This window comes from Oncorhynchus mykiss, chromosome 15, assembly GCF_057628025.1.
Source record: "Oncorhynchus mykiss isolate SJ-2025 chromosome 15, ASM5762802v1, whole genome shotgun sequence".
NCBI lineage: Eukaryota > Metazoa > Chordata > Actinopteri > Salmoniformes > Salmonidae > Oncorhynchus > Oncorhynchus mykiss.
This window is the reverse complement of record NC_143036.1, coordinates 14,982,501-14,996,942: the sequence shown is the minus strand read 5'-3', so window position 1 is coordinate 14,996,942 and position 14,442 is coordinate 14,982,501. Positions and strand designations below refer to the sequence as shown.

Sequence of the window (14,442 nt, the reverse complement as noted above, 5' to 3'; positions counted from 1 at the left end):
ATCTACTTCACTTGCTTTGGCAATGTTAACATATGTTTCCCATGCCAATAAAGCCCCTTAAATTGAAATGAAATTGAGAGAGAGAGGGAGGATAGTGAGAGAGAGAGGGAGGATAGAGAGAGCGAGATACTCTTAACAGTAAATGCAGGTCTTTCACCAGCCTGTGTCTCTCTCTCTATCCTCCCTCTCTCTCCCTCCCCTCTCTCTATCCTCCCTCTCTCTCTCCCTTCCCCTCTCCCTCCCTTCTCTCTCTCTATCTTCCCTCTTTCCCTCTCCATGTATTTCCACAGTGCTGTATTAGCAGGACAGCTAAAGGACAATGTTAGCAGAGAGACACAAACATAACAGCTGGTGATGTTTTTATATTTCTCCTTCTCTGTCACTTTGTCTCCTCCCTCTCTCTCCCTCCCCCTCTCTCTCTCCCTTCCCCTCTCTCTCTCCCTTCCCTCTCTCTCCCTCCCCCTCCATCTCTCCCTCCCCCTCTCTCTCTCCCTCCCCCTCTCTCTCTCCCTTCCCCTCTCTCTCTCCTTTCCCTCTCTCTCCCTCCCCCTCTCTCTCTCCCTCCCCCTCTCTCTCTCCCTTCCCCTCTCTCTCTCCCTTCCCTCTCTCTCCCTCCCCCTCTCTCTCTCCCTCCCCCTCTCTCTCTCCCTTCCCTCTCTCTATCCTCCCTCTCTCTCTCCCTTCCCTCTCTCTATCCTCCCTCTCTCTCTCCCTTCCCTCTCTCTATCCTCCCTCTCTCTTTTTCTTTTATTTCATCTTTCTTTTTTATCTCTGACCCTGAGTTCCGGGTAGACAACAGTCTGGAAGACGTGTGTGTGTGTGTGTGTGTGTGTGTGTGTGTGTGTGTGTGTGTGTGTGTGTGTGTGTGTGTGTGTGTGTGTGTGTGTGTGTGTGTGTGTGTGTGTGTGTGTGTGTGTGAGCGTCCGTATGCATGAGCTAAAGAGTATTAGCTTTGGGAACTAACACAAGTCTTCAAAATAACAACTCACTCTGCCCTTATAAATGTGTGCGTGTGCTTTTCTGTGTGTCCAGCCCAATAGCATTGATTTCCCAGTGCTCTGACAGTGAATTACATTGGCTGACCTAACCCAATCAGAATAATCTCTCTAGCTACTGCTTTTCTATTGCCCCCGAATTTGTTCAACATTTTTTCCCTTATAATAATAACTAGAGGAAGTCGGATCAGAAATCACTGTTTCAGAGAATCAAAAATCTGGCTTTGATACATCCATCAAACGTCCTGCCTGAAGGGTGCTGTCCAATGTGCTGAAATGTGTAGGCTTACATCACATCGACCAAGTATCTGTCGTCTATGTAGGTACAGTATGTTTGCTTTGAAGAACAACAGGTTGGTGGGAACCCCAATTCATTAGAGAGGAGAATGAATATGGCAGGTCTGGAGAGAAGCATTTCCAGTTTCCTGTTTTGTTGAAAGGATATATCAACAACAAACACCAGTTTTATGAATATAATTTTCTCTCTTATTAGCGTTGGGCCAGTAACTAAGGTCGCTGGTTCGAATACCTGAGCCGTCGATGTGCCCTTAAGCAAGACACAACCCTAATTTGCTCCAGGGGCGCCATACTACTCAACTAATATGGCTGACCCTGTAAAATAACATATTACGCTGCACCTATTCGGTGAATGTGACAATGAAACATTATTATTATTTTTATTATTATGAAATGACCGCTTATGCTGCCATGTGCCCCCTTTTCCAACCAATCCTTTCCCTTACACTCTCTTGCATCAGGATATGTAACGTCACACCTTTAAAAGCGCGAGAAGACTCCCGGTGGCGGGCAGAGCAAGATGACCTCCGAGTACACACGGTGGACCACGGGAGGGAAACACACACACATCCTTCACTGAGAGTTAACTGAACTTTACGCAGCCAGTCGGTGAGCGGGGCGCAGGAGAGGACTGCCGTTTCTACACAGTGGAATTCGGAGTTGCTTCACCTGATGAAGGGATGTTGTTTTTCAGCTAACAGTGAACGAACTTTCACTTTTTTAGTGGTGTCCTTTTTCTCTCCAGCCCATGAGCAGAGTTGGATGTGAGTAAACACTACAATGTTTCACGCGGCTGTTTGTGCTCCTCTCGTGATGGGCTGACAGAGACAGAGAGACCAAACCAAATGGATTATCTTTCCTCCAAACTCCACCGGTCACCTGTAGAGTAACTAACGGGCCGGTATGATAGTGTCTAACGTTAGTCTGAACTGCGGCGTGAGCTGCCTATGGGGAGTCAGTGACGGTAAGACGGTGGTCACGCAGGGAGGAGGCTCAGGTTCTCTGAGTCCTACGGGACATCTCGTGGTGGCAGTGTGTCTGGGGTTCATAGGTACATTCGGTTTCCTCAACAACCTCCTGGTGTTAACGTTATTCTGCCGGTACCATACGCTGCGCTCGCCCATCAACGTCCTGCTGTTGAGTGTGTGTGTTTCGGACCTGCTGGTCTGCGTGCTCGGGACACCGTTCAGCTTCGCTGCTGCTACGCAGGGCAGGTGGCTGATCGGTAGGGCGGGATGCGTCTGGTATGGCTTCATCAACTCCTGTTTGGGTGAGTAGCCTAGTGTGGGTGTGTGTGTCATATTTATCGACTAAAGCCTTAGCCTACCACAACCCCAAACCCTAACCTTAACCAATTGAAATAATTTCCTTTTGCCAACAAACGCAGCTCAGCTGAAAGTATTCACTAAATGTGTTTGATATCAGTTTGCAAACAATGTAATTCAATGGAGTTAATAAAGCCGCATACAAATTTGGTCTTTTTTTTCTCTTTCTTGAGTAAGGCAGCTCCAAAATGCAGGTGTTTCAGGTAGCTCAGTGCTTTCTGTGGTGGGAAATACGGGTTTGTAGGGGTTGGTAATGTTCTCTAGTTGCGCTGTGATTGGCTCACTGTTCTGTCACTCTTGGGGACACTTAGTCACTGCCAAATGTAAGGGTAGAGCTCGCAAATTCAAGCCTCATGGGTGCTGCCATAGAGTTACATTAGAAGTGCCCATCCAAGAAAGCTCAAGGTCATTGGCCACAGTTGAAAATAACGTCAAACCACGTTATATCTACAGTAGCTTTGATTGGACTGATCATGTCAACATCATACTTTAAAAATCTTACTTTGTAAGCTAGCAGTCATCATCATGAATCAAGTCGACAATCTACTGGCAAATCCTTTTTAATCCTTGTCATATGAAGAGAAATAATGAAGAGAAATTGTAGATAAAATGTATCTGTGCTCATCGGCCATTGGACATAAACATTAAAAAACAAGATGGAAATCGCAAATTCAACAATGAGTGGTTTGTAAGGAATTAGTGGCTAACTACAAGCGTTGCAAAGCAATCACTAGCCTGCTATTCAGTGGAGTGGTCCCAAGTCTGGGTTTAAGGGTCTCTTTTCCAAGCTTAAAATGATAAACATTCAACATTGGCCATGCAGTCAATCCAATATGACTTCTGCCGCGCTCAAAATAATTGGAAACACAGGACTTGAAAATCTGACTTCAGTAAGTTCAAGACAACTGGGAACTCTGAATTTTTTTTGAAAGGTCATCCCATCCAACGCAGAATCGGAAGTTGGGAACTAGGCCTTTCTTTAGAGCTTGACCTGAAGATCACTGATGTCATCATGATTCAACCTTGTTTTTTTACGAGTTCCCAGTTGTTTTGAATACACTATAAATCCAGAGAATGCCAGACTTTTATAACAAAGTTTGATGACACAATTTGTCCACGAAAGACCGTCACACCACCTTCCTGTTCAAGTGAGCACACCACAACAAGGTGAGTCCAGAAATGTCTTGTATACTGCTGAAAAATAATGTAATATGCCGGGGAGATATGTACACTGTAGCTAAGAAATTAATACTAAGTGTATGTTATGTTGTGGGCCCCTGAGTGGCGCAGCGGTCTGAGGCATTGCATCTCAGTGCTTGAGGCGTCACTACAGACACCCTGGTTCAAATCCAGGTTGTTTCACAACCAACTGTGATTGGGAGTCCCATAGGACGGCACACAATTGGCCTAGCGTTGTCCCGGTTTAGCCGGTGTAGACCATCATTGTAAATAACAATTTGTTCTTAACTGACTTGCCTGGTTAAATAAAAATAAATAGTAAGTTGTTAGTAGCCAGTAGTAGTTCCTCACCCTAATAATTTGGTCCCTTTCCCCCTCTTAATTTTGCCTACTGTTCTGACTTGGTGGTGCACATGTAGCCCATAGCCTGTTTTAGAGAAATGTAATCATTGAATATTGTAAGAGCTTTCCATGTCTGCTTATATTCCCCCTTTATTTATTCTACGGTTCTGACTTGGTGTACAGGGAGAATACTGTAAGAACGGCCCATGTTCTGAATTCTGTCGCAGCACATTTCAAAAGTGCTGAACAAGTAGTTATATTGATTACGTCCTAGCTCGTTCATTAATGTCTTAATCAAAATAATGGATGGCTTCTTATCCAGTTGTTATCCCCTTATGCCGTAGTTTGTACATCTCAAATTCCAGTAGAAACCACATTTGTTTAAGCAAGTCAGCCATGTTTTTTTTAAAGGCAGTAAATGAGGCTGAATGAACTGTTTCGCTGCCAAACAAAGCTCCGCTGATAGCCAGGTGTAGCAGTGGTAAGGTGTTGGGACTGCTGTTGGGACTCTGCTGTTGGGACAGCTTTATGTAGGCCCTAACAGCTTGTGGGCAGTTAATGTATTGTTGTGTTGTGGCTTTTCTGGCATGCATCTACACATTTTTTGTTGTTGTTGCCCCACCAAGATTTACATGCTAAAATCGCCACTGCCAGGTCTAATGTTTTAATGTTCAGCAGAGCTGCATCACAACTTTTGTCGGGATCTTGAGTTAGATTTTCTCAATGAACTTCAATAGTAGCCTAAAGTGATTAAACATACAAATAATTAATGTTGGGGTTTAAATCTCCCTCTTATTCTCCAGACTCTTGTGCGTGTGTTCCAGGTATCGTGTCTCTGATCTCCCTGGCAGTGCTGTCCTATGAGCGTTGCTGTACCATGCTGTGTCGGATGCAGGCGGATGGTACTGACTTCGGTACAGCAGTGGCCGGAGTGTGTTTCTCCTGGGTATACGCCCTGGCCTGGACACTGCCCCCGCTGCTGGGCTGGAGCAGCTATGGCCCTGAGGGACCAGGTGCGTGCGAGTGTGTGTGTGTGTGTGTGTGTGTGTGTGTGTGTGTGTGTGTGTGTGTGTGTGTGTGTGTGTGTGTGTGTGTGTGTGTGTGTGTGTGTGTGTGTGTGAGAGTGAAGGTGCAATAAGAAGTCTTCCATTTAAAGAAAATCTGTTGGCATATGGAACTACAGTATTTATTACCTAGTAACAGTATTCATAGTAACAGTAACAGTATTTATTACCTAGTAACAGTATTCATAGTAAACGTATTCATAGTAACAGTAACAGTATTTATAGTTACAGTCTTCATAGTAACAGTATTCATAGTAGCAGTAACATTGTTCATAGTAAAAGTATTTATAGTTAAAGTATTCATAGTAACAGTATTCATAGCAACAGTAACAGTCTTCATAGTAACAGTATTCATAGTAGCAGTAACATTGTTCATAGTAAAAGTATTTATAGTTAAAGTATTCATAGTAACAGTATTCATAGCAACAGTAACAGTCTTCATAGTAACAGTATTCATAGTAGCAGTAACATTGTTCATAGTAAAAGTATTTATAGTTAAAGTATTCATAGTAACAGTATTCATAGCAACAGTAACAGTATTCATAGCAACAGTATTCATAGTAACAGTAATAGTATTCATAGTAACAGTATGCATAGTAACAGAAACAGTATTCATAGTAACAGTATCCATAGTAACACAAACAGTATTCATAGTAACATAAACAGTATTCATAGTAACAGAAACAGTATTCATAGTAACAGTAGTCATAGTAAGAGTATTCATAGTAACATTAACAGTATTCATAGTAATATTAACAGTATTCATAGTAACAGTAACAATATTCATAGTAACAGAAACAGTATTCATAGTAACAGTACTCATAGTAACAGTAACAGCATTCATAGTAACAGTATTTATAGTAACAGTATTCATAGTAACAGTATTCATAGTAACAGCAACCGTGTTCATAGTAACAGTATTCATATTGACAGTGTGTATTGTTGTACTGTGTTCTAGGAACCACCTGTTCAGTGGACTGGAGGACCCAGACACCCAACAACATCTCCTACATCGTCTGTCTGTTCACCTTCTGTCTGTTACTGCCTTTCTCTGTCATAATGTACAGCTACGGCAAGCTGCTCAGCGCTATCAAACAGGTAACTAACCCCCGACCTCTGACCTATTCTAACACTTCACTCAGTTTACAGTTTAGAGAGTTGAGTTTAGAGCTAAGTGCCTGGGGTTTGTGTAACTGTGGCACCATCACCTGCTGAACATATACTCTCCATGTACATGTCAAATCCTCACCCCACTACTATTTTGACACACACTTCTCTCCTTATCTTTTCACCAAAAATGTTATTTCCCCATGCTTATAAAACGAGTTTAGAGCTTAGAGAGTTAAGAGATGTGACAGTTTAGTTGAAAAAAAACCCATCTAGCCGTCTGAGCGTTTAGCTTGGATACCATCACCCACTGTGGACTTAATGATGATATTTCAGGTTCTGAATCACTACAGACAGTACAGATGCTTCTCAGTCCAGGACTTTTATTATCTTCATCACCACCACATGTAGTAATCACACAGACATCATCTTCTTTTACATTAGGAATGGAACTTGTGGTTCTGATATGGAGGACCAAAGCTGCCATAATTACAATGAAATGAATAAATCACATGCACACGTAATTAGATAAATAAATACATGGATGAATGATTGCACACAAAAATAGATAAATACACATTTTAAAAAATTATCCCACTTTCTTTAATTTTATTCATTTCTATTACTTCTTTATTTATGTATTTTTCCTCCAGTATAAAGGGGTGATCAAGCAAACGTATGTGGGTGGTATCTAACACACCACTGGTTGATCAATGCCATGGCGTGATGATCGATTACATTTGCCTCTACATTTGCCTCTTAGTCTATGTGTGTGTGTGTGTGTGTGTGTGTGTGTGTGTGTGTGTGTGTGTCTTCCCTCCAGGTGAGCAATGTGAGCACGGCGGTAACCCGTCGTCGTGAGCAACGTGTGCTGGTGATGGTGGTAACCATGGTAACGTGTTACCTGTTGTGTTGGCTGCCGTACGGTGTAGCGGCCCTGCTGTCGACCTTTGGCCCTCGCAACCTTTTGACCCCTGAGGTCACCATAGTCCCCTCTCTGCTGGCCAAGACATCTACAGTCATCAACCCTGTTATATACATCTATATGAACAGACAGGTACACACACACACACACACACACACACACCCTGAACTCCTGTGTGGCGTTGTCAGTCTTCAGTTCCTCCCAGCCGTGTCCATGGTGACAGTTAGTTGAGAGGAGCTGAAGACTTAAAAGGCTGCGCGGACTGCCACAGAGAGCGTGTGTGTTGTCTGTAAAATAACCTGCAACCTGTGCCTGTGTTTTGAAAGCATCCCCGCGACCAAAGACAACGTGCCCTATCGCACGCACCCATTCACATCAATGTAGAGATGCAGATCAGCAGATACTACATCCCAACACAACCACCACATAATGTTGTCTCAGTGTTGAGGTCGGATTTGTCCTGGGTAAAATGTAGTAGACTACAAGTATATGTGTGGAACTGGAAAGTATGCTCAGTACACTATGTTCATTCACCCTGCTTGTATGCTGTGCGTGTTAGTTTATGTACTGTGTATGTGTCTTTGTGTGGCCGTGTGTGGGGGGGGGTTGAGAGAGCGAGAGCGAGAAAGCTGTGGGTGTGTACTTGGATGATACAATAATGCTAGATTGGATTTGATTTGAAAATTCTCCCGTCCCTTGATACTTAACATTAGCATAATATAATCATTTGCACCGATCCAAACACACTCTGTGATGTGCTCTGACTCTTTGATTTGACCCTCGGATCAGTTCTCAATGCAGCAATCAATGTGTGATTACTAGTGTGCATTTCTGTGTTCATGCGATGTTGGTGTGCGTGTGTTTCTCTCTCCCCCTCTCTCCATCTTTCCATGTCTTTCTCTCTCTCTCTCTCCCTCTCTCACCCTCTCTCACCCTCTCTCCATCTCTACCTCTCTCTCCATCGCTTCCTCTCTCTCTCTCTCTCTCTCCATCTCTCCATCTCTCCCTCTCTCCATCTCTCTCTCTCTCTCCCTCTCTCTCTGTCTCTCTCTCTCTCTCTCTCTCTCTCTCACCCTCTCACTCCATGTCTCTCTCTCTCTCTCTCTCTCTCAATTCAATTCAATTCAATTCAAGGGCTTTATTGGCATGGGAAACATGTGTTAACATTGCCAAAGCAAGTGAGGTAGACAACATACAAAGTGAATATATAAAGTGAAAAACAACAAAAATTAACAGTAAACATTACACATACAGAGGTTTCAAAACAGTAAAGACATTACAAATGTCATATTATATATATATACAGTGTTTTAACGATGTACAAATGGTTAAATGACACAAGATAAAATAAATAAGCATAAATATGGGTTGTATTTACAATGGTGTGTGTTCTTCACTGGTTGCCCTTTTCTCGTGGCAACAGGTCACAAATCTTGCTGCTGTGATGGCACACTGTGGAATTTCACCCAGTAGATATGGGAGTTTTTCAAATTTGGATTTGTTTTCGAATTCTTTGTGGATCTGTGTAATCTGAGGGAAATATGTCTCTCTAATATGGTCATACATTGGGCAGGAGGTTAGGAAGTGCAGCTCAGTTTCCACCTAATTTTGTGGGCAGTGAGCACATAGCCTGTCTTCTCTTGAGAGCCATGTCTGCCTATGGTGGCCTTTCTCAATAGCAAGGCTATGCTCACTGAGTCTGTACATAGTCAAAGCTTTCCTTAATTTTGGGTCAGTCACAGTGGTCAGGTATTCTGCCGCTGTGTACTCTCTGTTTAGGGCCAAATAGCATTCTAGTTTGCTCTGTTTTTTTGTTAATTCTTTCCAATGTGTCAAGTAATTATCTTTTTGTTTTCTCATGATTTGGTTGGGTCTAATTGTGCTGTTGTCCTGGGGCTCTGTAGGGTGTGTTTGTGTTTGTGAACAGAGCCCCAGGACCAGCTTCTCTCTCTCTCTCTCTCTCTCTCTCTCTCTCTCTCTCTCTCTCTCTCTCTCTCTCTCTCTCTCTCTCTCTCTCTCTTTCTCAGTATAGTGTTGCACAATGAAATCTCCAATGAAAACTAATATAGACAGAGAGTGTGGCAGTGATGATATGAGCAGGCATATGACAGGCCCTGACTTATGGGACCCAATCATATTACATTTGACTGATGGCCCTTTGAGATCTAGAATAATCTGACCAGACAACAACACACACAGGACACACAGAATAGGACTGGCCACCCCTCATAGCCTGATTCCTCTCTAGGTTTCTTCCAATGTTTTGGACTTTCTAGGAAGTTTTTCTAGCCAGCGTGCTTCTACACCTGCATTGCTTGCTGTTTGGGGTTTTAGGCTGGGTTTCTGTACAGCACTTTGAGATATCAGCTGATGTAAGAAGGGCTATATAAATACATTTGATTTGATTTGATAAAGGCTGAATAATTGCAGATAAAGATGTGAAGACTGTTTAGTGGCTGAAACACAGCTGACTGCATTGATGCGGTGTGTGTGTGTGTGTGTGTGTGTGTGTGTGTGTGTGTGTGTGTGTGTGTGTGTGTGTGTGTAGTTCTACAGGTGTTTCAAGGCTTTGCTAAGATGTTCTACTCCTGACCGAAGCTCCAGTTTGAAGGCGTCGTCACCGGCGACCAAAACTCTCGGGACCGTTCGCAATGGAAACGGACACGGCGTGCCGGTTGTTTTGGCGTCAGTAGGCCCTCCCACTCCGACTGACTCTGCCAACAGTTCCTTAGTGGTAGCGGATAACCTGCCACCGTCACCTCCCAAAATCCCTCCCCCGGTCCAAACCACGCCCCCTCTCCAAATCACTCCCCCGGTCCAAACCACGCCCCCTCTCCAAATCCCTCCCCCGGTCCAAACCACGCCCACTGCCACTCCCAAACCAAGACTGACCCTCGTAGCTCACTACAATGGATAAAGAGAGAAAGGCTTTGTGTTCCCACGACATGATGTACGTTAAGAGTAAGAAGGAGATATGTCATGGTAAGATGGAGGTCTCTCTGAGTAGTAGTCATTTGAAGCTGTGCAGTAGGTGGTTTTGTTCTTATCAATGTGAATGATCAGATCTGTTAGAGGTGAGGATAAAGTCCCCAGGAGTCACACACACACACACACACACACACACACACACACACACACACACACACACACACACACACACTGGCATGCATATACACAGTAACCAGTGGAATTATTTGTAAATGAATTGTTGATTAGATCAATGATGGTGAAAATGTTTATTTTGAGCACAAAATTATTTCTCTGATGGCTCAGGTCAGGAACATTGTTCCAGGGTAAGCTGATCCTAGATCTGTGGCGATGAGCAACTTCAACCTGAAGTAGTCTCTCTAGACAGATGGGTTGCCTCCCACAATGTACCAATGTTCAAGCTTAACATGCCTGTTTGTATACAACATCAGTTTGACATAGAGGAAAGGGCCATTCGGCTTTCTTACAAATCTAATCAAATCAAATTGTATTTGTCACATGCACTGAATACAACAGGTGTAAACCTTACAGTGAAATGCTTACTTACAAGCCCTTAACCAACAATGCAGTTTTGACACCGCCTGGTATAGAGGTCCTGGGTGGCCACAGTCACTGCCTTATCCGCTTGTTGCCATACTGTAAACATCCCCCAGACACAAAATGGTAGCTAGCAAAATGGAGTTCAGGGAGTTTTTTTTAATGCGGGCATTTTGCAAGGGGCTAGTTTGCATCAACTACCTTCACTAAAACCACTGCAAATGTTTTGCTTTCGAATCGGGACGTTCTGGCATGTCTGCCTCGTGATTTGTTGGGAGAGTTGTCTGTCTGAAGAGGACCGCCCCCGGATAGTTTTCCTTTTTTTAATTTTCTTGAGGTTTACCAAGAGAATCCGTCATTAATCCCAGTGCTGTTGCTGCCCTTTGTCTGAGATTTCCGAGATTAAACCTGAACGTGAAGGATTAGCATGTTAGCATTTGGTTTCGAGAGTAAGCATGCTAGCAACAAGACAAGCATTAGCGCATTAGCCTGTTTGTATTGGGCTTGAATGGAGAATTAGTATGCCAGCAATGAAACAAGCGTGAGTCTGTTTGTATTAGATTTGAATGGAGACATAGCATGCTAGCAATGACAAAAATAACTATTTGCTTTGGGTTTGAATGAATGATTAGCATGCTAGGGGTAGACCTTACAGTCAGAGATGGGGAATCAGCACACCAGCACCTGAGAGGATTTAATTAAAAAACACATTAGCTATGTCACAACAACAAATTACACCAAGCTACAAAAATAGGGCAAGCTTGTTCTTTTATTCACTATTAGCTACATTAATTAATAGTATGTTTTAGCTATGCAGGAACATTTCAGAGAGACTGTTTTTTGGCAGAGAACATATTATTTGATTAGGTTTTTGATTATGTTTTGTTGCCTAAAGAGCAGGATATTCTGTGCATTTAGTTGATATAAGGATTATTGATGGGTTCTCTGACCCTGTTTCCATGCTTCGTACAGAAGCACTGATTGAAGATTTGATACACAAGGGGATTTGATACAGTGTGTTAAGCATTTCATAATAAGATAATTTGAAGTAACATTTTGTGCAATTATAAATGTTTATATATACTGTATATATATATATATATATATCCCAGAGAGAAGAAGATAAGTCTGTCTGTACAGCCTCTTACAGAGGATTGGAGAAGGGAAGAGAAGCGGGGAGAGGAGAAGGGAAGAGAAGCAGGGAGAGGAGAAGGGAAGAGAAGAGACGAGACAAAGGAGAATAGAAGAGAGGCGAATAGAAAAGGAGAGGAGAGGAGAGACAAGGACATGTTCTCGCTCCCTATCACCCCTCATCTCTTTCAAATATATTCCTCTCCACTCTTTCTTTCTGCTTCCTCTCTTATTTGAATTCACAGCTGTCAGATTAAACCATGCATTATTAACTGAGTTACAGTTTAGGGAAGAGAATACATGAAATGCCCCATCGGGGCATAAAGGAGATAATGTAGTAGATACTATAGTAGATAATATAGTACATAATATAGTAGATAATAAAGTAGATAATAAAGTAGATAATATAGTAGATAATAAAGTACCTACTATAGTACATAATACTGTATAATAGATAAGATAGTAGATACTATAGTAGATAATATAGTACATAATATAGTAGATAATAAAGTAGATAATATAGTAGATACTATAGTAGATAATAAAGTAGATACTATAGTACATAATACTGTATAATAGATAAGATAGTAGATAATACAGTAGATGCTATAGTAGATAATATAGTAGATAATACAGTAGATATGTGTTTGTCGTCTGGTATCTTTGACTGTTAATATTTGTCGTTACTGCTGACTGTGTATTGACTCGGCAACGTTTTATCCCACTTTTTACATGCCAATAAAGCTGTTTTGAATTTGGAAGTGAGTGTGATGTCATAATTCTGTCAGGTTTCACTAGCCGAACCCACAGACTTCTATTAACAACTCAGGAGTGTGGAGGTGAACGGCGTTCGAGATGACGGACTCACAGTAACGTTAATGCTTAGTTGGGTTTACAGTCCACTACATCACTGTTTAGTTGGGTTTACGGTCCACTATATCCCTGTTTAGTTGGGTTTACGGTCCACTACATCACTGTTTAGTTGGGTCTACGGTCCACTACATCACTGTTTAGTTGGGTTTACGGTCCACTACATCCCTGTTTAGTTGGGTCTACGGTCCACTACATCACTGTTTAGTTGGGTCTACGGTCCACTACATCACTGTTTAGTTGGGTTTACGGTCCACTACATCCCTGTTTAGTTGGGTTTACAGTCCACTACATCCCTGTTTAGTTGGGTTTACAGTCCACTACATCACTGTTTAGTTGGGTTTACAGTCCACTACATCCCTGTTTAGTTGGGTTTACAGTCCACTACATCACTGTTTAGTTGGGTTTACGGTCCACTACATCACTGTTTAGTTGGGTTTACAGTCCACTACATCCCTGTTTAGTTGGGTTTACAGTCCACTACATCCCTGTTTAGTTGGGTTTACAGTCCACTACATCCCTGTTTAGTTGGGTTTACAGTCCACTACATCACTGTTTAGTTGGGTTTACGGTCCACTACATCCCTGTTTAGTTGGGTTTACAGTCCACTACATCCCTGTTTAGTTGGGTTTACAGTCCACTACATCACTGTTTAGTTGGGTTTACGGTCCACTACATCCCTGTTTAGTTGGGTTTACAGTCCACTACATCCCTGTTTAGTTGGGTTTACGGTCCACTACATCCCTGTTTAGTTGGGTTTACGGTCCACTACATCACTGTTTAGTTGGGTTTACGGTCCACTACATCACTGTTTAGTTGGGTTTACAGTCCACTACATCCCTGTTTAGTTGGGTTTACAGTCCACTACATCACTGTTTAGTTGGGTTTACGGTCCACTATATCCCTGTTTAGTTGGGTTTACGGTCCACTACATCCCTGTTTAGTTGGGGGTTACGGTCCACTACATCCCTGTTTAGTTGGGTCTACGGTCCACTACATCACTGTTTAGTTGGGTTTACGGTCCACTACATCCCTGTTTAGTTGGGTCTACGGTCCACTACATCCCTGTTTAGTTGGGTTTACGGTCCACTATATCCCTGTTTAGTTGGGTCTACGGTCCACTACATCACTGTTTAGTTGGGTTTACGGTCCACTACATCCCTGTTTAGTTGGGTCTACGGTCCACTACATCACTGTTTAGTTGGGTTTACGGTCCACTACATCCCTGTTTAGTTGGGTCTACGGTCCACTACATCACTGTTTAGTTGGGTCTACGGTCCACTACATCACTGTTTAGTTGGGTTTACGGTCCACTACATCCCTGTTTAGTTGGGTTTACAGTCCACTACATCACTGTTTAGTTGGGTTTACAGTCCACTACATCCCTGTTTAGTTGGGTTTACAGTCCACTACATCACTGTTTAGTTGGGTTTATGGTCCACTACATCACTGTTTAGTTGGGTTTACAGTCCACTACATCCCTGTTTAGTTGGGTTTACAGTCCACTACATCCCTGTTTAGTTGGGTTTACAGTCCACTACATCCCTGTTTAGTTGGGTTTACAGTCCACTACATCACTGTTTAGTTGGGTTTACGGTCCACTACATCCCTGTTTAGTTGGGTTTACAGTCCACTACATCCCTGTTTAGTTGGGTTTACAGTCCACTACATCACTGTTTAGT

The 14,442-nt window shown here is 42.7% G+C and overlaps 1 protein-coding gene across 1 annotated transcript; it reads left to right on the top strand.

The window, feature by feature from the left end:
• The first annotated feature begins 1,886 nt into the window (after positions 1 to 1,886).
• LOC110490924 (pinopsin-like) lies at positions 1,887 to 12,373 on the top strand. The gene is made up of 5 exons (XM_036943808.2): positions 1,887 to 2,562; positions 4,963 to 5,151; positions 6,161 to 6,300; positions 7,133 to 7,366; positions 9,783 to 12,373. The coding sequence occupies exons 1-5, from the start codon at positions 2,196 to 2,198 to the stop codon at positions 10,149 to 10,151; spliced, it is 1,299 nt and encodes a 432-aa protein (XP_036799703.2). The 5' UTR covers positions 1,887 to 2,195; the 3' UTR covers positions 10,152 to 12,373.
• The last annotated feature ends 2,069 nt before the right edge of the window (positions 12,374 to 14,442 follow it).

What these genes read in the sequence shown, in the direction of transcription:
- LOC110490924 (XM_036943808.2), top strand. Translation starts at nt 2,196, where the DNA reads ATGATAGTGTCTAACGTTAGTCTGAACTGCGGCGTGAGCTGCCTATGG. An exon ending in CTTCATCAACTCCTGTTTGG is followed by an intron (nt 2,563 to 4,962) that starts GTGAGTAGCCTA and finishes CGTGTGTTCCAG; the next exon opens with GTATCGTGTCTCTGATCTCC. An exon ending in ACATCTATATGAACAGACAG is followed by an intron (nt 7,367 to 9,782) that starts GTACACACACAC and finishes GTGTGTGTGTAG; the next exon opens with TTCTACAGGTGTTTCAAGGC.